General features: G+C 38.5%; 1 protein-coding gene across 1 annotated transcript in view; it reads right to left on the bottom strand.

The window, feature by feature from the left end:
• Positions 1-22,496, bottom strand: part of POLA1 (DNA polymerase alpha 1, catalytic subunit) — a 205,300-nt gene that overhangs the window by 118,363 nt on the left and 64,441 nt on the right. Inside the window, exons 27-32 of the mRNA XM_075097393.1 lie at positions 11,050-11,082; positions 9,384-9,476; positions 5,776-5,981; positions 4,316-4,448; positions 2,586-2,717; positions 390-564 (exon numbers count right to left, since the gene is read on the bottom strand). Coding sequence (XP_074953494.1) covers positions 390-564; positions 2,586-2,717; positions 4,316-4,448; positions 5,776-5,981; positions 9,384-9,476; positions 11,050-11,082 — 772 coding nt within the window. The remainder of the gene's footprint in view (positions 1-389; positions 565-2,585; positions 2,718-4,315; positions 4,449-5,775; positions 5,982-9,383; positions 9,477-11,049; positions 11,083-22,496) is intronic.

Below are 22,496 nucleotides of genomic sequence, written 5' to 3'. Positions count from 1 at the left end.
TTTCTCCCTGGGAAGATGCTAGAGATGCTAGGGTGTCTCTCTGGAGAAATGCTAGTTCTGGATGCATGCTCCGGAACTACAATAGTAACTTAAGAAAATCTTGAAGACATGCAACAGTACTGTCATTTATGAACAGTAAATTTTTGCAACTTTGAACAAGGATTATAAGATTAAGTTCAAGTTAATGAGCACCTTCTGAAATATGGTATTCTGCAAAAGTCAGAAATACACTTAAAATCCAAGCTGCTTTCTATAGACTGTGTAACACATGCTACTGTTCATTGCAAAAAGACTGATTCTGGGGAAGCACTTCTGTTAAGAAACATACATTAAAGCTTCTCACTTTGCCTCTTGTAAGTCTTTAAATAAACCAGTTTTAGAATACTTACCTAACCATGTCGCAATAAGAACAGAATCAATTCCCTCTATAGGCTCACATATTCTAGCAACTACTGGATGTATTTGCTGCGACAGGTAGTACTGAGTATCAATGGTAAGACTGTCTTGCTTTTGCAACTGTTCTGGAGCATATGCTCGCTGGCTGGCACTGAGATCTGATCCATCCTAAGACAGGAGACATATACGAAAGAAAGTGTGAGAAAACTAAAATCCGCATTCAGGCTATACAAAGGGTTATGCTTCAAATATTATGCATTATGTTAATGCAAAATTGTTACACAATCACTCTCTTTTGGTTGATTTATTATGCATCCAATACAAATCCAGCAGTAGTAAAAAAAATTGCACTGCTGATGCTGGCATCAACTAGCAAGTTCAAGAATGTAAATCCAGCTTGTATTATTGCAGCCTACACGTGCAAATCAGTAAGAGTAGACAGAGTAAACAGTCCCATCTGTCAATTCTGAAATGCACAATGAAAGCACATTGTAACCATCAGCCCAGTTAAAAATACACGGAGGGCATGCATTTTGGATTCACTTTGTACTAAACTAGCATTATCATTTTGCACAACAAGCAAATTCTAAGCCATGGATATCAAAGCTATATCTGATTTGCTAGGAAATTTATATTCTTCAATTCTATAAAGAAACAAACATAATGAATGGTCAGAGACTAGACCACCGTTCACTGGCATGTGAAGAAGTGACAAAGGCAACATTCTGAAGCAAATTCTGAAATATTTGGCAATACTGAAAGAAAAACATGGTGACGTCTCAAGCCAAGAAAGAAACACCACTCAGAGGTTAGAGTATACATCAAACTATTCTCCAACTTGAACGAGGAAGAGAAGGAGAAAATAATTCAATTTGGGAAGGCAATAATTAAATTGAAAACAGGGTTCATGGAGGAATTATCAACTCTAAGATGATGGTACTCCTCTGGAAAACGTAACTCATTCAGTCTGTATAATCCTATTCCCAGTTCACAAGTACACTAGGAAATTTTATTTTTAATGTGTTTCAAAAGTCTTAGAGCAGAACTTAAAGTAGTATTTTAGCAAGCATTCAGTAATAGAACTAAACCTAAATGGCAATGGGGAGGGAGAGGGGGAAGAGTACCACAGCCTATTTTTTTGCTAAGTACAGTCTCTTTTTTGCCTTTTTTACAGCAAAATGAAACTAATGCATTAACATATGACACCTTCATTTTTCAGTTAAGACGAGCTACTAGCTTCAATAGGGTCAGCAACCACGGGCTGAAAACCCATCAGTAATAAAGACAGACTGCAAGCCATTGGTCCCTCCTACTCCTTTCAGACAACTTAGTATTCAGAACAAAATTAATTTAGGACTATTCAGCTCATCCAGCTGCTTTGCAAAAATAATTACAATGCAATTCCTTCAGCTCCCTTCTTTCAACAAGTACATTCTTCTCTTGTATTGTGCCATTGCTCAGCCGTACCCATGGCCCAGCTCTCATAAGTCTTGGCAGCTTCAACACACCAGGCTAAGAACTCAGCATTAAATAAAAAACACTACCTTTGAGTTTTTAACGATGAAGGAGCTGAAACAGTGGTCCACTGTAGAATTCACACTGCCAACTCCACCAGTTTGGCATAAGAGATCTCTTGGTACATCTAATCAAACCTACACTTTTTTTTTTTAGCAGCAATTCCAAAGTGGAGTGTATATTTGTGAGACAATAAAAAGCATTTATAGGATAAACACCTGAAACCAGAAAGTTTCTCAAATTCCCCAGTCTATCCAACAGAGGTACTGCCAGATCCTATGACTATGAATTGAAAAGGCACAGGTTGAGACCGGAAATAACAATGACACTATTTAACCACCAACAACAATTAGCTTTCCAAGAATGACAGGTTCTTCAAAACCAGAATTTTCTTCTCCTTAAAACAAAGACTGGGTATTTTCCTTAAAAGTAAGTTCTAGTTCCAAACAGAAATTAATTCAGGGAAATTTTATCAGCCACTACCTGGAAATAATCAGATGAGTTGAGCTGATCGCATAAAAGTAAAATTAGGACAGAAAACTGACTATTTGAAGCTATAACATAATCTCACTACAAAGAAGTGCCAGAACATTTTTTCCAGGAGTTGAGTTGGTTTTCTTTGCCATGTCTCAAAACAATACCTAGTATTTAGCTATAAATAAAGACATTTTTACCTGACAAATGATATATGACACTGTGTCTCCAGCCTTCACCTTTCGGCCTCCTTGAGAGTTTATCCACATGGCAACATGCACATGTGGCAAGTTTTTTTTGTCAGGATAATCCTGTGGATCTTTTGTTAATGCCTATGAGATCAAAGGAGGAAACAGAAACGTAACTTTAAGAAAAGTATTTTACTTCAGTAATGGACAACTCCAAACTTGAAAAGACAGCCCTCCATAGTAGCTATCTTCATCCATCTACTATTCACAAGTACATTTGCAACACAAAAAAGACAAAAAAATTGTAATAAAGGTATTTTCCAGACATTAATGTCTAGGTAGTAGTTCTTCACACTTTAAAAATGTTATTATTAATAAAATGAGAGGATGCTTTTACAATTATTGTCTGAAAAATGCATTACATTAAAAGCACAACAGTCCAAAACAGTTACAGATATAATGCAATAGTTTTAAAATTAAACTAAATTGAAGATGAAAACTTTACACAAAATACAAAAATAAAGCCAGAGATTACCCTCTTACCCCTGCACCTGTTCAGGTCATAAGGTAAACCTGAGTATCAAGTAGTCAAATGTATTTAACAAGCTCTGTAGCAAGAGGATACAACTGAATTTAAATATTTTAATGTATCTCATACTACTGAGATTCCACAATGAGATTTTCCTTTACATAAAATAAAATGCTACATTTAAACATTGGCCATCATCCCAATTCTTAAAACAACTCACACGTTTGACTTTATAGTGAAATACATTACCTATTTTTTTCAAAGTAATAAAACTGGAAAAGTTCACTGAATCCAAAGCATTTAAAGTGAAAATTATTCCATCTGTATCTGTTACTGAGATACTAAGTACTCTTAGAATATTTGCATCAGAACAGTCTTTTCTTTTTAAGTCAACCATAAAAATCACTGGTGTCTGTAACACTCATGTGACAACCTGAAGACATTTCTTAACCGATTGATTAACACAGTCTTACAGAGCAGGAAGATGTCCAGCTGGCAGAAGAAAGAGACTTTGGATGGAACAAATTTGGGAAATCTCTTTTATGAGAAGCATGAGAGGGGCATCTAATAGCCAGTCCATTAGTGAAACACCCTCCATAGTGGAGGGGCGGGAGGAGGCTTCTGAAGTTAAAAATACAGGTTTCATTGAGGATTCATAAGAATAAACCAAACCCACAATGCTGTTTGCTAAAACTCCTGTAGCTAAAGCAGGGAATTTTATTTCTTGCTGCAGGAGAGTCTTGAATGAGATCTCAAAATTACTATTAGCTTTCTTCTACGGAGCTCTGAAGGGAAATAAGTTGTATGCTTTTATATGGGTTTTCTAGAAAACAGAACATTTCATTCTTTTCCATTGCATTCTTCCATTTACGTATTTTAAAACTGAAATATAAAATAACTATTTAGGAGAAGACTTCTCCTGAAAGCATGAGCTATCATGTCATTCTCAAAATGAAGAATCAGTGGGGAAGACAGCGGGATGGGACAAGACACGAAGTTACTAATCTGAGGAAGCAAGACTGGCTGCCAGCCCCACAAAGTATTTTTTTCTCATATTGTAGGATCTTTGCAGCACGTTCCATGCCATTTAGTATCTAATACAACTACTGGTATTTCACAGCACCATAAGGATTAAAAAGATTTTTATCAGCAGTCAATATACTCAGGAACAGTAAAGCTCTCTGAGACAGAAAAGAGCTGAGAAATCATTTACCTTGTTTATTTCAAACTGATTTACTGGGATCTGGCCTTTGATCACATTTTCTCCGATTTCTACAAGCCGCCTTTGAATATTTTCCACGATTATGTCTCGGGGCTGATCAGAAAGAATCTGACCAATTATATAGCTGTAAAAACAGTCCAGAAGTGAAGAAAAGCTTAAAACATGCAAAGCAAAACCATTGCAATGAACACAATCCTCTCTTCCCCTGTGTTACCTCTAGAAATCAAAGAGCCTGAAGATCTGCTCTGATGCAAAATTTATAGACATTTGCCAGGATATTTCATGCTGTGTTTTAGTTATTTACTTATTTTACTAAAAGCAAATTATTGTAAATAGTTCTAACGTTAAACAGTGATTTGGTATTTTTGAGTGCAACTGGTTTCTATTTTCTGCTCCCGTTTCATTTTGCCATTTATTTTTCCATAGCAGGTATCTTAAGACGGGGAGAAGAAAACATATCAAGTAAGCAAACTCTTGCCTATTTCTGTAAAATGTGGTTGGAAGATCTGCCAGCTGCAGAAGAGTTAGTCACTAAAGAACACTCTCAAACATTTGTATAGCTTTAATTACTAATACATTCCTAACTTGGAAAAATTTGCTTCTATTATGATGCATCTTTTCTTAGAAAATGCAAGTCTTAAGAACAGTAAGCAAGTGTGTGGTGTATTTTTACAGATGTAAAAAAGTATTCATTTTTGGATGCATTTGGACTACAATTTATTTAAGTTAAGTTTTCAAGAGGCAGTACGCAATGTAAGTTGAGTCAGCCCCAGATGACCACCTCTCCACCCACTGCAATTTTCTTTCTACAGTGGTAAATGTTTTATTTCCGTTGAATTTAAGTACAAGAATGCCCTGGTGCAATGGCAGTTAATAAATCATGAATCCAGTATCCATCATAAGTAAGTATCAAAAGAATCTTATTTGAAAAATGGAAGAGAAACGGTCTTGGGGGAAGGGATCATCTCCTCAGGCTGCACCCAGTGCACTGCCAGCTTTAGTAGAGCATGCTGAAAGAGATGACCACCAGCTTCTTTAACCCTCTTTGGGGGCGGGGGGGGGGGGTGTGTGTGGTGCAGGCGGGGGGATTAAAAATCTGACCTAAAACCTATGACTCCAAACACTGACAGCACCCACCATTTTAGCAAGATTTCAGCTGTGGTTTATTAAACTGCATATACAAAATTGCAAGAACTCAAAATGCGCAGCTTCCACAGAAGATGCAAAAACAGATAGTGAAATTAGAGACGCTGGGACTTGCAAAGTATAATCTGTTACCAATGCCAAAGTGTAATGTTTACTATCTCCTACAAAAACCATTTAAGATGCTCCAACACTGACGTTAGTTACCAATCTGCACTGCTAGGAAGCAGCCACACCGTATCAAACATTTATGAAGCATGTACTGTTTAAAACAGAGCAAAGAGGACAATGTCACAAAAGAAACTCACTTGCCAGTCTCTTTTGCAAGATCACACCAGTCTCTTCGGACTATATCCAATCCTTTCAGTTCTTGTTTAGTTACATATTTACCATCTCCTGTTGGCTCCACAGTCAGAGCAGCATATTTCTTCTTCTTTAACAGCAGCAAGGACTTAAAGACTCCATCAATGTCTATTTCCAACAGTTTATACAGCTTGTTCACTTCACTTTTGATCTGCAAATGCACCAACATTAAAACCAAATGCAACACCTTAATAACTATGGACAAATTTAACTTCTAGATGGAAGTGTATTATTCTTAAGTTTTAAAACAAGTAACATTACACACTGTGTGTTTGCATACACATTTTAAAGACTCATCGGATACCATTAACCATGAAGTTAAGTACACAGGAGTAACTATGAGCTACTATTAAAATTAAGGTTCACCCATTGGCTTCTTTGGGATTTACAGGTTGGTATATCTAACTCCCTAACAAAATTAAGCAGGGCCAAGAAGCATGAGACTGCATGTGACCTTGCAGGTAACTGACTCCAGCCCATTTTAGTAGGGTAGCTACTCCATCTAGTCTCTCACATAAATTAGACAAACAAGGGACTTCAGAGTAGGGATCCACTTACTAGGAAAGGATAAGAGACAGACACTTAGACAGAATATGGAAATTGCTTTATAAAAAAAGGTGCTTTGCAAAGGAGGGAAGGGAGAACTATGACTGCAGACCAGAGCTCTGTGTGCAGATGTTCAGGAAAAACATGCACAAATGGGCAAGTGTTATTTATACCCTTCCCCACAATACACCTACTTTTTCTGTAGCCTAATTTCTTTGAGAGGAAAACATGCCGTTCTTCTACACACCAGCTATGTCTTATCCACATACAAAAGCTTGAAACTGCACTTGAAATGTTGTCTTAATATAGTACCAAATACCAAGTGACTCCACATCTCTTACCTCTATTCTAAGAGGACAGAAGCACAACAGCTCAAAACAGCACGTACCTTCAAGAACAAACTTCGGTTCCAGTACACATTCACCCACGTACTGGCTCAGCTAAAAGTTTCCCACTTGCGTTTTTCTTTGTTCATACATTTTTTACTTTACTTTCTTCAACTAAATATCTTTACATCACTCCTCAGACATCCTGTACTGTCTTCATGTTGTACTCTTTGTTTTCTTTCCTCTCCAACCTTCCTTCCCTCTTGATTTTCAGTATCTCCCATTCCACTCTTACTCCTATTATTTCCAGTTATCTTGTCAGAAACCACCAACTATCCTTTTCTCATGCCTCACTGAAGTTTTATGAAAGTTAAATTTCTTTTGCCATCTAACAAAACCCTCACCAAGACAGGACCAGTACTTCCAGCATAAAATCGCATTTTTTTTCTATATAACTTTGGGCCCACATTACCAGTTTTAACCAAAACTTTCCGTACAAATTTTCCGTGTATATGTATTTAATTTTTCTCACTTAGATCTCCATTTTTCCTATTGCAGGAATTATCAATGCTTTTAATGATCTGGGTCTAGCCTTAGAGTTTTATATCCCTTGTATATTTATAAATTATGAAGGGCATCATGAGGCAAAACCATTTTGCCAAGAGGTTCATATTTGTTCCTTAAAGCAAAACAGTCAAATAATTCCTCTGAATGTTCTTCTGCTTTTTTTAAAGCCTTTTCAATTTTTTTTACATCATACCAATCCAGTGCTTAAAAACCAGCAACAGTGCAGTATTGAATGTACCAGCAAATCTGATTCACAAGGATGGACAGAAAATAAGAAATGTATGAAATTCTACTAGGTAATGACTAAAACGGGCATGGATATAAATAATGGGGAGCAAAGGGCAGGAGTGAACACAACCAGAAACCTGTGAGACAAGACATTAGGTAAAAAATTCAGAAAGAAGATGAGAGAATTGCCTCCAATAGAAAACCAAAATTAATATCTCAGAGGAATGTTTCATCGCTGAAGACAACCTATAAATTCACACTTTACATCAGAAGAGGGGTACATATGCTAACTGCTCTCACTGCAATTGTTTGCATTAAACTTCTGTACCTTCCATACAGTCTACATTAAAGCAGAAGTATCATTAATACAATATAAATATCCCTCATCTCTGAACATGAAATTTTGGGAAACAAATCGTTATGCAATAGAACAGTGACATTAGAGTGTTCCTCTCAGATAAAATTCCCTGTGCTAAAAATTGTTTATATGAATTATGCAAAATGAGGAAAACCTAAATGATAGTCAGAGTTTGCAAAAAAGTTACTATCATTTTCTTGAGGAATAAACACACAAAAAAGAAACACATGAACTACTTTTTTTATGTCACATAAAGGATACAGAGGAGCCACAACTTTCACTATTGCTTATTTACAGACGTAAGTTTATTCACTTCTAAAATCAAGTACACCATATGAAAACATTAATCAAAACATGTCTGTCTGTTGTTTGGTTTTGGTTGGGGATATTATTTGTGTTTCTGTTTGGTTTGGTTTTGGCGGGGGGGAGGAAGGTTGTTTTGTTTTATTTTTAAAACAACTGATATAGGATATGGAAGTACATGGGATAAAAAAGCCTAAGATCTGACTCTTAAAATGAATCATTAAGCAGGTGACAAGTTCAAAACCCTACCTATTCTCTCAGTAAACCTGAATCATAGTCGGAAGTATTTAACCTATGATGATGATGCTGTCAGACTTTACAGAAATTATTATTATTTAACTGTTCCTCTATAATGCTTAGCCAGCAAATGGGAGTATAGGGACAAAGGAACCCAGAATGAAGCCACACATATACACAGAGCTAGTATAAGATTAAACTTTCTTATAGACTACTGGATATACATGTGAAATTATACAGGGTCTTGTATGGGGCAAAGGAAAAAAAAAAAGATATTTTTCTTCCATACCATCAGCCCTCCTGCTACTCAGTTATGACATCAAGATATTACTCCTTTTTCCATGCTCCTGAGACGCATCTACTTCTTGAAGTACCAACTTAGCATGAAGGCAGAAGTATTCTAAAAAAACCCAGAATCACTCTTGCCATAAAATTACATGGCTTTTGTTTAATACTACACTGAAAAAACTGTCCAGAGCTTCCATAGCTCTTATTTTCATCACAATTCCTTCCATATTTCAAAAACAACTTCTCTACATCTTTTCTTTAAAATGTTCTGAAACATTTATCACTTTCACAACTGCAGAGAGCCACAAACTCTCACAAAAATTGATGATGTGGACATCATCAATTGCCAACTGCTATTCTCTTATCTAGCATACCTTGGAAATTAATATTTTTATTTACTACTGGAAATCTGATGGCACACAGAGTGTAATACAAACTACATTACTGAACAAAACTAAACAAAAAAATAATTAAAATCAAAGTTGTGTCCATACTGTAATTGGAACTAATATGGAGGAACTGTACCTTACACTTTGGCTTACCAAGTACTCTGAGCTTTTACTGCTCCACAGCTTCCATATACGGCCAAGCAGTTTTTCCTTGTGGCCTGTTCTCTGCTTATGCCATGGAGTCCTCTCTTAATCCTATCTGCTCCATTCACAGACAGGTAGGAAAGCTTTAGAAAGAAAAAATTCCTTACCTTGTTCCCCAGCTTGAAGACCTCGTCCAAATTGGTGCTATTAGTGTTTATCATAATGGAATCCGTGTCTCCGTAAATCACTTCAAGGTTCATCTAAATGAAACAAATTGCTTTGAAAAACCAAACAGAGCCACTCTGCCTTTTTAAAGTCCCACTTCATTTTCAAGATTCAAAAAGGTCATTGTCGATATATTATCCTTTAAATACTATAAAGCAGAAAAATGTAACGTAAGTTTTTACTAAGAAATTTGTACATTTGATTAAGACATATTTGAATTTGAAGAGAATAATGAAACTTAAGCCACTGATGTTTAAAAAAATCAGTCTTCAGTTATGTACATAATAAGTAGTTAAAATTTTACTAAATGAATGCTAGAAAATATGTCAGTGAACAAGTCTAATCTTGAGAAACAGTATAATTTTTAATTAGAAATAACTTTGGAGCAAGAACACTTAGACTCGAAGACTGCTGGACAAATTCAGGCTATTTAGATATTTAGCCTATGTGCTTGAAAGATAATACTACAGTCAGGTATCCTATCCCATTGGTAGCCATCAAAATACTATTGCAAAAAAGTCAATCTGGATTTAACAAAAAAAAAAAAAAATCAAAACCACAAACACCTTAGATACTCTATTTCAAAGAAATCTAGTGAAAGTATTGGCTAGTAGATACAGTAACTGAGAATACCACAGTACTGTCCAGATTAGGCTGCTGTGCTTACACCTTTTTCAGATTATGCACGCAGCTTCATATTTCCATCTTCCCCACTCCCATCTTTTTTCTTCTGCTGTAATCTAATTACCTGTGTTAGTCCTCCCCTGGGCCGCAGATCTTTTAGGGAACAAGGTTTTCCTTTTGGATAAGGATCTAGCTACTGTGACCCACACGTTTTGTACCCTCAGGTTGAACTACTGAGCAATTACACCCAGACATGAACACAAACACCTACTTGATTCCTCCTCTCTGACTGACACTCTGCCCTTTATATCATCTCTCATTCTGATCCTTCTAACAATTCAAATGCCCTGCTTGGAAAAGATTGTGTTCAAACACCAGCCAGACTGCCATAATGGTCTGGGATAATGGAGCAAACTCTAGACAAACTGAAGCACATGAAAAAGCTTGAGGTGCATATGAAAGGCGTAGCAAGGAAAAAGGGGACAAGAAAAATCATCAACACCAGGAAATGTCACCAAAAAATGAGCAGATGCATCCAATTATGTAATATTAACTTGAAAACATGAAAAACTGATGTCTTCAGTGGTGGCAAATCAATGTACCTGTAAAAACTGCAGCATGGCTATGTCCATGTTAACCTCCATATAGTCAAAAACCCACCCTGTGACAGGAGTTTAGGATGCCAAAAAATAAACCATAATAGAACACTAGAACACATGGTGTAACAGGTCTATGAGTAAACTCTAATTAGCACTGTTGCTAATTTGCTTGAAACAGTCACGCATAGGCTTCAAGCAGGGGCCAGATCGTATCTGTGGTAGGAAAAGAAAAAAGCTATAATCCATTAGGAAGGATTACATTTGTAAACCAGGCATCCTAAGAAGTGATTTCAGGTCTGTTTGGGTTGCAGTTCTCCTAGAATAAAAAAATTTCACCAGGTGTGCTCTTTAAGGGTTGTGGTTTAATGAAAATGCTCAGCATTACCTTTTGCACCATCTCCTTGGTATGCATCAAAATCTGAAATAAAAAAAAAATAATCAAAGATTAGCGTATGATATAATTACAAGCTAACACATGCAAACATATCCATTAGGTTGCTAACTCCAAATGCTCTCACCTTTCAAAATAAAGCAAACCACCTCTCTCCTGGCAACACACAGTCACCTCAATACTCCTATTACATGAGTAAATTCTCATCTGACCTTGTATTAATGCTATTATTAACTCCCCTAAAACAAGATTAAAACAAATCTCAAAATTGCAAGTGCACACACACATTCTACCTTGGGAAAAAAGAACACTGAATCAAACGCTCAAATAAAACTTAATCGGGAAGTGCCAGAATTAAGCCTCTTTCAGTAATTTAAGTCAGTTGTCTCCTTTGTATCCATCATTTCATCTCTTGATGCCATCCAGTTTTTTCCCAAAAACATCCTGTCTTAGTACAGCCTAGATAATGCTCGCTTAACGACCACCTAGTCAAAAGGCTGATTACCATTGTAATGATCTCAGAATGGGTCATCAAAAAGCAAACTCCTTAGGGAAACCACACCTGGGATAAGGAGCTGGGATAGAGACAGGATACAGATATTGAATCAGTGGGTAAATCTGTGTGTAATCTGGTTTGTTCCTCAGTCAAGTTCCCTGAATAGCAATACTCTCGGAACTTTACAAACAGCTATAGAGACCTCACACAAGTAGGCTACTGCTTCCATCCTTAATACTGGTCAGCGTAGTGGAGAGGAATGGAAGAGCGTATCATCTGAAGCCACAGATACAGCTGTAGTGCAGAAAAGACAAAGTAAAACTAGCTTGATGAACAGAAATGTGTACCTGTTACAGGAGCAAGGGCTTGGTGAAGTTTGCACAGCTGCATGACAACCAACATCTGATCTGGTCCGTTCCTTCAATCACCTGGCCACATTTCCATTGTATTCCCCATTTCCTTTCACATCAGCACCCTGGTGCTCTGGCATACGGCTCCAGATTCTACCTAGTCCCAGCTTTCCCGGTTTCAGCCTTTTCCATCCCCACTCAGCATAAACACCTCTGCTCTTTTTCAGCTAGTCCTGCTACTCATATACATTTACCCTTTTAATTTTCTTAAAGAGGATTACTTTGAACTACTTGTTACAGCAATAACAGACCTGAGACTATTAGGTGAATCTGAACAATTTGGCACTGTAGCTTTAGGACAGTCAGGCAACACACTATTTTAACTGGTTATATTAAATTTAGCAACATAGTCTAAGTTTTATTATTTTTCATATATTAAATTGCAAAACCCCTTAGCCATATTTGCCAAAAAGGCAGAATTTTGACTTGTAGTCAAGAAGTCTGCAACAGCAAGCTAAGCAGTAGAAATTAGCAGGGATGAGGAAAGAAAAAGGATGAACAGGGAAGAGCTGGCCATGGTCAGTGGGAATAAGACCCTCTTGAGGTTAATCTCATGACTTTTATAAGGCCAAGGGGCCTAAAATTAATCCAAGACTCTTGACTATTGAGACATTGACTATTGCTATTGCAGCAAGCAATTCTGAAACAAAGGTGAAACGTCCACCTCTACATAACAGTACACAAACAGGACGACAACGCTATCATTCATTCAACATTAAAGGCAAGTTCCTTCAATATTTCTGAACCTTTAGACAATCACAGTGATGAATACTAGAATGTGATGTCCCACTATGCTTTTTCAGTTGGTTTTAAATTATGCACCAAAAGCTATATTCCCCCAGCATTATTAGTTTTGCAATGCCTGACTTTGCAAACTTAATATTCTGTTTAAACAAAGTTTCTGTTCAGACGTATTTTCTAGCCACTTTCATCTTCAAAGAACAAACTGCTGCACCTAAGGATTGACTCCCTCTCCCAAAGTACAAAGACATGAACCAAGCAAACACAGTATACCATACCCTTCAAGGCACTCTAAAGAAAAGTTAGGTTCCAAACCATGATATAACATTGACACAGCTGACTCACAATGAACGTCCTTATCGGGGTTATTCCCCAAGCACATACAGACACCTATGGATTTACACTCTCTGGGTCAAGGTCAAAACATCCAGTTGGTGTAAAGACCATCCACTGATGCCACAAACTAGGTAGAGAATGTGATGCCTGAACTCTGCTGAAGTCCCAAACAGCAAAAAGCTCAGCTGGCCTCAGTCTTCCATGTAGACAAAGAACATGAAAATGGCAAGTCTTAACTGCAGATTCACTCTAGCTGTATGTGCTCAGGCGCACCTGTTTCCATTTTAATCAGAAGCTTAAAAAAGATATTCCATTCCTATTCATCTCCTAGTGAGTGATTCAGACGGCACCACCCCACAACCTTTCCATGGAGTTTTGAAATTATTCTAAAGACACCTATCACTGGTACATGACATCAAATTTCATATACAGTAATCAGAACTCCAGTTTGTTCAACACACCCCCCCTTCCCTCACTTATTAGCTAACTCCTACAGAGAAAGGTAATACCTTTCCCTGAGTACTCCAAAAGCAAACAGAAGTCCCTGAAACAAAACTAAAAAATTGGACAGAGAAATGAAGAGTTTACATGTAAAAGAAAAGAAGGCCCCATGATAATCTCTGGCATTGTCTACTTCACTCTCTGAAATAACACTGTTAATAGGTAGAAAGATAACTTTTTTAAAAAAAATAGGATTACCCCCTACTAAAAAAGTTGTTTGGCTGTGTAAAGACTATTTCTCAATTGTCTCCAAGACCAGCAGTGGATGCAGGTAATAACAAGAGGCCCACAGACAAGTTAGCTTCATCAAGTGACTGGCATATGCTAGTGCTACCCATTCTGACAGCAGATCAACTTCTAAGTGCCAACAGCTATGAAACAGAAGGTTATAAAGGCTTGCTAAATTCATTAATAAGGCAGTCGGTAGTTATCTGATTTCACAGCAACACCTGCATATTTATCTTCTCATTACCAATTGGATGATGGAATTTTTTTCAAGCACATTTCAGAAATCTGCCAACTTCAAGTGTAGAAAAAAAAATAAACTTTGGAGTTAATTTTTCCCTTAACAAAGTACAGCTGTTGAGAATAATTGTTCAAGATCTTACCCTGTAATGTCAACTGCAGCAGAACAAAGAGTATTTAATTAGCAAATCTATCCAGTAATTCAACACCTATTATATAAAATGCCTTCGTGATTTTATTCAGGATAATTTGCTAAGAGGGTTATTACTGACATTCAGATGAAATTTAAAATTCCTACGCAAGTCGAGTCATAATAGCAGTAATGATCCCCCCAATCAGGAGATACTGTGTCACACAAGGTTCTTTTGCAATGCAGCAGCCGATTTCCTGACTTCTTAATTCCTGGGCTCAGCTCAGTGAGAGCCCTTCATGCCAATATTTCAGTCAGCAATACATCCTTAATGGGACTCTATTAAAATACCTAGAATAAAAATGACTTTTTTTTTTTTTTTTTTTTGTTAAAAAGAATGACAGCACTGCTATCATATCAATCATTAGCAGTTTCTCAGAAATGCACAGCAAAGGAAGGGAAGTTTATAGTGAGGCTGGGAAGACAGAAGAAAGAAGGAAGAGAATAGGAAAATTGTTACTCGGTAGTTTCCTTTTGCAAATAATATTGCGCTGCTCATGAGAGCTGGATTGTCTCCTATTGCTTGCAATCCAAGTAGGACGAATTAATTGCCTGGCAACCCATCTGTACAGCCGTGCCCCCCCCCCCCCCCCAGCAAACATATACTGCTAAAAACCTGTGAACTTCCCAGCACAGCAAACATCTGTGACATTCTATTTTAACTTTTTTCTTGTAAAAGCAAGACTAGCAACACACATTCTCTCGCCTATGAACTGTGAGTCAATATAAATTGAAAAACTGTAATTGCAGGCAAGCAATCGAACTGCAAAATTCCCTGTCCTAATTCTACTCCAATTCACTGATTATTTAATTAAATGAGGATGTGATTTAAGAAAGGGAATGATTAAAAATAAATAAATATACAAAGAATAGCTTTACCATTATCCATTACATCAAGTATTTTTAAATATACCTTATTTAAAAGCCACTAAAGAATACCTTCTGACAAGAGGATGCTTACGTGAAAACAAGCTAAGATACCTGAGTTAAAAAACAATGGGGTAGGGCGCAAAATTAACATGCTGATGCAAAGATTTCTCCTGAGGATACACAAATTTTCTGTAGATACCTCGGGCTGCAGACACGAAGGAACAGAAAGGGAGGCTTAAGATCAGACTGAAAAGACTGGCCACAATTATTATATTGCACCAAAGATGCATACAAAAAAACCCCAAAGCCAAACCAAACCAAAAACCCAAACCCACTGCTTATGCATTCACTTTGCACATGGAAAAAAAACTAACACTCTTAGGGCCTTGGCAAAACCTGTATTTTTGAAGACCTGTAGTTATCTAGTGTAGACCTGATATTTTTTCCACCTCAGCTGTTTACTTACATGAATATAGAGTAAGAAAATTTTTCTGTTATCAGCTTTAGTAATTCATATTAGCTAGTCCATCCCGTGACACAGAGGAACAAATGGGCAGGGAGAACTGTGTTCCAGTATGGAGCACCACTCACTAATCTACATAAGAAGTATTTCTGAACCTCTGTATTTTTGCAACCTATTCATTAGCTTTGCTATTATTTCGTGATGAATAGCCTTTAGCACTGATAAACCACAGCCACAGGATGCAGCAAAAAGATTTTATTAAACAGGATTTTCAAAAAAGGTTTCTATCGCTGGACAAAAAGGCACATATGCCATAAGCAAAACTGAAAGAAAGATGGAACCCTTGTTTGCCACAAGGAACGAAGCACCACAATACAGCCTTTTCATTAGACAATGGACTTGATTTAGAGAAGTTTGAGCGACCAAAACCAAGTAGTTAATAAATATGTTTGTTTCAAAGAGCATTTACCAAGTATTTGCTTTACTTAGACAATACATTCAAAGTTACACTTCCCAAAAATGTACACTCTTAGGAAATGTTAACAGCATCCGAAATACACCCCATGCTGCCAAAGTGTTCCCTTCTAGGGTTTGGTTTTTTAATTATTATTCAGAAATATTGAAGTTAACTGTCCATATTCCACCCAACAAAGTTGACAGACATGAATACAGGTTTGATAGATGCTGTGTATAAAACCAGAATTGGATGGTGCACCAAAACCAAAGGGAGAATGGTTCCAAGGGCTGAAGCCGCATACACAAAGCTAAAGGGACATGTTTATATGCTAACAAAAGGTAGGATCATCTGCCTCAAAAACAGAAAATGTACAAAAAAGGCAGTAATAGAAACATGCTGAACACAACAAAAATCATGTGTACCTTTGTCACATTTTGACAAGGAATGCAAAGATGACAGTAAAACACTGAAAATGATGATATGAATCAAATTATGACTTGAAGACAATGTTCCCTTGGTGCCAGAAACAATTATATCTTTAAAATTTCAAGTATTTGTAGTGAGTTCTGTTGAAGAGAACACGAAAACCGGAATTAATTCCTTACTAAGTTGTACAGTTATTGGTTATTCTGCACAATATATTACGTATCATGCTCTACTACAGCAAATTTTGCCCGTTTTGGAAGGGATTATTTTGGCATTAAGCTAAAAACAAACAAACCAACCAACCACCAATGAAATATACTTGTACAGCTTTGGAAAAGTTAAAAAAAAAACAACCCAACATACCCAAAGATGTCTGTGGTGGAAATTCCTTTAAAATCTTGGAAATGGAGAAACAGAGTGCTCAACAATGAAGTTGAACGCTTGAGTACACAGAAGGTAACTGACCCAGTTCTGACCCCACTTTGTGCTCCCAGAAGCGATGAGAATATAATGTCCGGGTAGATAACTAGCTGTGAAAGCCATCCGTATGGCATGGGCATCTCCTAACCCTCCAGAGTCACTAATACTCCTTCCAGAGAAACCAAACACCGGAACCAGTAGCAGCTCCTAGAGAAGCACCAGGGCTCACATCCCACCCATGGAATTATTTTTGTTCTGACCAACTTGTTCAAAACTGAAAACCTAAAACGAATTAGGAACAGGGAAATTTTTTCCCTGTTTCACTCCATGAAAAAAATCAAGATCTGTAACACCTAAAACCCCTAGAAGAACATGATACGCAAACCCATTTCAGCTCATTAACTCTTATGAATATTGCTTTATTTAAATCAATTAAATACATCTATGCTTGATGAATGTTTTGTACTTAACTATAAGACACAAAGGTAGCTTTGCTTAATAAGAAAACCTTTCATGCATTTCAAGTACACTGCAACTACATCAAAAGCTAACCATATCATAAACCACAAGTAAAAACACTTCTATAATAAGCAAGAATGACAAGCATCATTTACTATTTCCTAATAAAAACAAAACATGTGTTAAGTTATGCAGTATTTAAATGCATACAGACAGGTATATCCTCCTTAGAGAAAAGAGCAGCATTTGTTTCAGTGAAATGAACAAATATTTAGACAGTAAAGCTTTATTTTGCTTTGTTTCCCAAACTGAACTGGTTTAACACATTCAGCAACAGAGCATCAGTCTTTCACCAGAAAAAAAAATAAAATGACAAGAACAGTAGATAATTAAAATTAATTACTTATAAACCAAGGTTTCCTGTTTGGTGAGACAAGTTAGAATCCAGCCAAGGTTTAAACCAAAGCACAAGAGATTTTCCTCCAAATAGCAGCAAAATCTATTCCTGAGTAGGGAAGAGTAACCATACCATCCTCCACATCAGGCTTAAGTTGAACTACAGTTTTAGAAATTATCCTTCAAATATATAAGCGTGTCTCTCCATCTTGAGGTAACAGGAACGTAAGTACTCATCTCCCAGATAAGTTACTCTCATAGCCATACAACTAGAAGTCCTAGAGAAATCAGGGAGTAGGTCTCAGAATCAGTAGTGAAGAGAGTTTTTAAAAAAGATCAAGTATTTCTGTAAACCAGAAAAAAGAAATAAAACTAATACTCTAAACACCAACTATTTTTTTAAAGTGATGGATGAACTCAGTACACTACCCAAGATGATGACAAATTCCATGGGAATCAAAACTCCTCCCCCCGCCCTTTTTTTTTTTATAAAAAGTAGAAAACAGGACTTGCAACTCTGTAGAGCCCTCCTCCCTTACCTTGCAACTGTTAAATAAAATTTCATTACAGAAAGGTCTGTTGTAAGAAAGGCTCTTTGAGACAACAAGGGAGTACAGAGTTGGCAGGAAGTGAACCTGGATTACTTTTCTAAGGTTCTACTGGTCAGCATCTTTTAAGTAATAAACACAACTTGTGTGCTTGGAGAAAAGGGAGGGGCTGGGGGATGACAAGCAAGTGGTAAAGAGAAGAACAGATACAGAAAACACTTGCTACCCAATGAGTATTCTTAAAAGGACTTCTACTGAAAAACACAGCCTTCCTCCTGAAGAACCACAGGCATTTTGCAATAGGTATACTGAACAGAGAGCAAGGCAACCTCTGTCTAGATACAGGTATATTCACTGAAAATGATCCTGAAATCTTATAAGAGATAAGAGGACATGCTAGTCTTGGGAATGAATAGATTGTGTGTGAACATTATGTCCATCAAAAAATCTTTGTAAGTGGTTTGAACTGCTTTAAAACTAAACTGTTCTTTCATCATGACTAAGTGGTTGTCTATCAAAGCAACACCTATTCAAATTCAGAAAAGCATTTTAGCCTCTAATTACCCTCCAAAGAAAGTTCTCTTACCTAATTTCTTAAATGTCAGGCAAGATTTTCATAAAGCATGTAATTTTGTTTCATTAAATTAGATATATTTAGACAACATGACAGTTGTTTTTATAAAGTTAAACAATATTAATTCACCCTACATGGTTGCACAGCTGGTGTCGGCAGCAAGGTTTTGGTTTTTACGTTTATGGACCTCCATCTGAGGACCAAGAATTGCTTGGACAAGGCAGGATCCATCTGACTATGTGGGACAAAATCAAGGAATCATAGAACCATAGAATTATTAAGGTTGGAAAAGACCTCTGAGATCATGAAGTCCAGCCATCAATCCAAAACCCCTATGCCTCTTAAACCATGTCCACAAGTGTTACATCTACATGTTTTTTGAACACCTCCAGGGATGGTGTGACTCCACCACCTCTCTGGGCAGCCTATTCCAAAGCCTGACCACTCTTTTAGTGAAGAGGTTTTTCCTAATACCCAATCTAAACTTCCCCAACACAGCTTGAGGCCATTTCCTCTCATCCTGTCACTAGTAACCTGGGAGAAGAGACCAACACTCACCTTGCTACAACCTCCTTTCAGGTAAATGTAGAGAGCAATAAGGTCTCCCCCTCAGCCTCCTCTTATCCAGAATAAACAACCCCCTTTCCTCCAACCTCTCCTCAGAAGACCTGCTCTCCAGACCCTTCACCTGCTTCGTTGCCCTTCTCTGGACACGCTGCAGCACCTCAATGTCTTTCTTGTAGCGAGGGGCCCAAAACTGAACGCAGTATTCAAAGTGCGGCCTCTCCAGTGCTGAGTACAGAGACACTGTGCCTGGTAAAGAAAGCCTTCAACAAGGACTGATGGGGGCGGGAGTGCATGCCCATGAGGAAGTTGCAAACCATGATGGGAAGCAAAGGGTGGGGAATGATGTGAACAGGAAGGACCTTGTCATTAACACCACCAGGCTGAAAGGGGCTCTCTTCAAGCCTATCCATATAAATAAGGCAGCGCCTACAGGACAGTGTTATGGAAAAGCTGTCGTACTTCATCAAGGCATCAGCAGGACTGGGTGCCTCTCTGAAGCGCCTGTACACTAATATACATAGCACAAGGAATGAAGAGGAGGAATTAGAAGTCTGCATGCAATTACAGGGCTATGATTTCCCTGGGATCATGGAAAGATGGTAGCAGACACGATCAGAGGAGATTCCCAAGGACTGAAAGAACACAAATGTCAAAGCTATCCTCAAGATGGGCAAGGAGGAGGAGATTCTGGGAAACTAGAGGCTAGTCAGCCTCACCTCGAGCCCTGGGAAAAGGGGATGGAGCAACTGATTGTGGAAAACAACCATTTTCCAGACACACAAAGCACAAGAAGGTGCTTGGCACTGTTCGGTGTGCATTTACAAAGAGGAGATCATGCTTGACCAAACTGATAGCCTTCTGTGGAGAGATGACTGGCTTGGTGGACAAGGGGAGAACAGTGGCTGTTTTTTTTCTTGACTTTAGTGAGGCTTTCAACTCTGTCCCCCGTAGCATCCTCAAAGACAAACTGATGAAGTATGGGCTAGGGAAGTGGACAGCAAGACCGACTGAAAACTGGCTGCACCGCTGTTCCAAGGGTTGTGATCAGCAGCACAAAGTCCGAGTGAGGCCAGTCCCTCACGGCGTACCCCAGGAGTTGATACTGGGTCGAGTCCTGCTTAGGTTCTGTGTTGATGACTTGGATGATGGCACAGGGCGCACCCTCAGCAAGTCTGCAGGCAGCACAAAACCAGGAGGAGTGGCTGATACCCCAGATGGGTGTGCTGCCGGTCAAAAGAACCTTGACAGGCTGGAGATGTCTCATGACCTGCAAGGATCTCATCAAGTTCGACAAAGGGAAACGGCAAGTCCGGCACCAGGGCTGAAATAACCTCAAGCACCAGTAGATGCTGGTGGCTGACTGGCTGGAAAGCGGCTGTGGAGGGAAGGACCTGGTCGTCCTGGCAGACGTGAAGTTAGGCAAGAGTCAACAGCGTAGCCTTTGCGGCAAAGGCAGCTGTGGGCACCCTGGGCTGCATGAGGCAGAGCGCTGCCAGCAGGGTCAGGGGAGGTGATCCTTCCCCCATACCCAGCCCTGGTGAGACACATGTGGAGTGCTGCGTTCAGCTGAGCTCCCCCTTACGAGAAAGGCGTGCACGTACTGGAGCAAGTCCAGCACAGGACCACCAATGTAATTATAAGGCCTGGAGCATCTGTTGTGTGAGAAGAGGCTGGGAGACTGCGACTGCTCAGCCTGGAGTAGAGAAGGCTTGGGGGAGGATCTTATCACTGATATATATATCCGATATGTCAGAGTAAAGATGATGGTGGCAGATTCTTCTCATCAGTGCCCAGTGAAGTGACAAGATGCAATGGGAATAAATTGAATACAGAAGAACATCCCTTTAAATACTAAGTCTTGCAATGTTTAAATACAAGCAAAATCCTCTTCACTATAAGGACTGCAGGATGCTCAGAGAGGCTGTAGAGTCTCCACGCTTGGAGATATTCAAATCCCAACGGACATGGTGCTGACCAACCTGTTCTAGTTGAGCAGGGAGGACTGAACTAAACAGTCTGGAGAGGTGCCTTTCAACATCAGCTATTCCATGAGTCTATGGTCCTCAAATATCTGTCCTTACATATTCTTCAAGGTTAAGAGTAAATAGCTTAGACTGCATTCTACAGGTGCCATTTTAAGAATCAAGTCATGTAATAACATGCTCACCCGTCAACTATGGGAACTTCTTACAAGGAATTTTGAGTCTCATGTAGAGCCATGTCTAACAGAAGACATGATCTCCTGATGGACAGACACCCTGGATGACTCAGTGCCACCTTTAAGTTAGGTCGTCTCCCTACTCTGAAGAAAAGGATAATTCTGAACGCCTCCGAAATAATCTGCTCTGGAACTGATACACTGTAAGCCTCTGTGATTAAGGAAGGAGAAAGACCCTGTACATTCAGCTTCCTAACTATACTGGCATGTTCAGGTTTCCACTGAGCTACTCAGATGCAAAAGATGAGAGATCAGGTGTATACAAATGCCTAAAGGGTTCACATCTCTACCGAAAAAACAAAGCATGTGGTGAAAGCAAGCTCTTTTAAGAATTGCCCAGGGAGGGGGGGGCGCAGGGAAGAGTCTGCTACAAGATGAATCTTGCTGCATCAAAGACAAGTAACAGAGCAAGTTTTTCATCACGCAGGAGCATATACGCAAAGTGCTGGAAACCAGGAAAACTGTTGTTGCAAGTAAAGAAACCTTAGTCTTTGACACTGTGCCACCTTTCCTGGTTACAGCAGATAACTGCAAGAAATTCAACAAAGATTATTTCCATTCCGAAGAACAATGAAACCTGAATGAAATGAGCACTTGTAGCAAATTAAGATTTTTACTGAGGTACCTGTGCAGGACTGAATAACGACCAGTGCTCAAGTCTCAGAAACTCACAACCACATTTGGTGATCACAGTGAAAAAGTAGCAGCAGGGCAGGCACCATCTCCAATATGTCCAAACACCAGCCACTGTACTGATGTGGCTCCTACACAATCTGTTCAGACCAGCCCCTGTGGCAGCTCTTAACTGCCTTCTTAGGTGGTATCATGGAAAGAAAACAGTTTCAACTCCACACAGGACACTCAACCTTTCCTGCTTTAGGCAGGACATAGTGATTGCTCCAAT

Source organism: Phalacrocorax aristotelis, chromosome 1, assembly GCF_949628215.1.
Source record: "Phalacrocorax aristotelis chromosome 1, bGulAri2.1, whole genome shotgun sequence".
Lineage (NCBI taxonomy): Eukaryota > Metazoa > Chordata > Aves > Suliformes > Phalacrocoracidae > Phalacrocorax > Phalacrocorax aristotelis.
The sequence above is the reverse complement of the archived record's forward strand: the minus strand, read 5'-3'. Positions and strand labels throughout refer to the sequence as shown.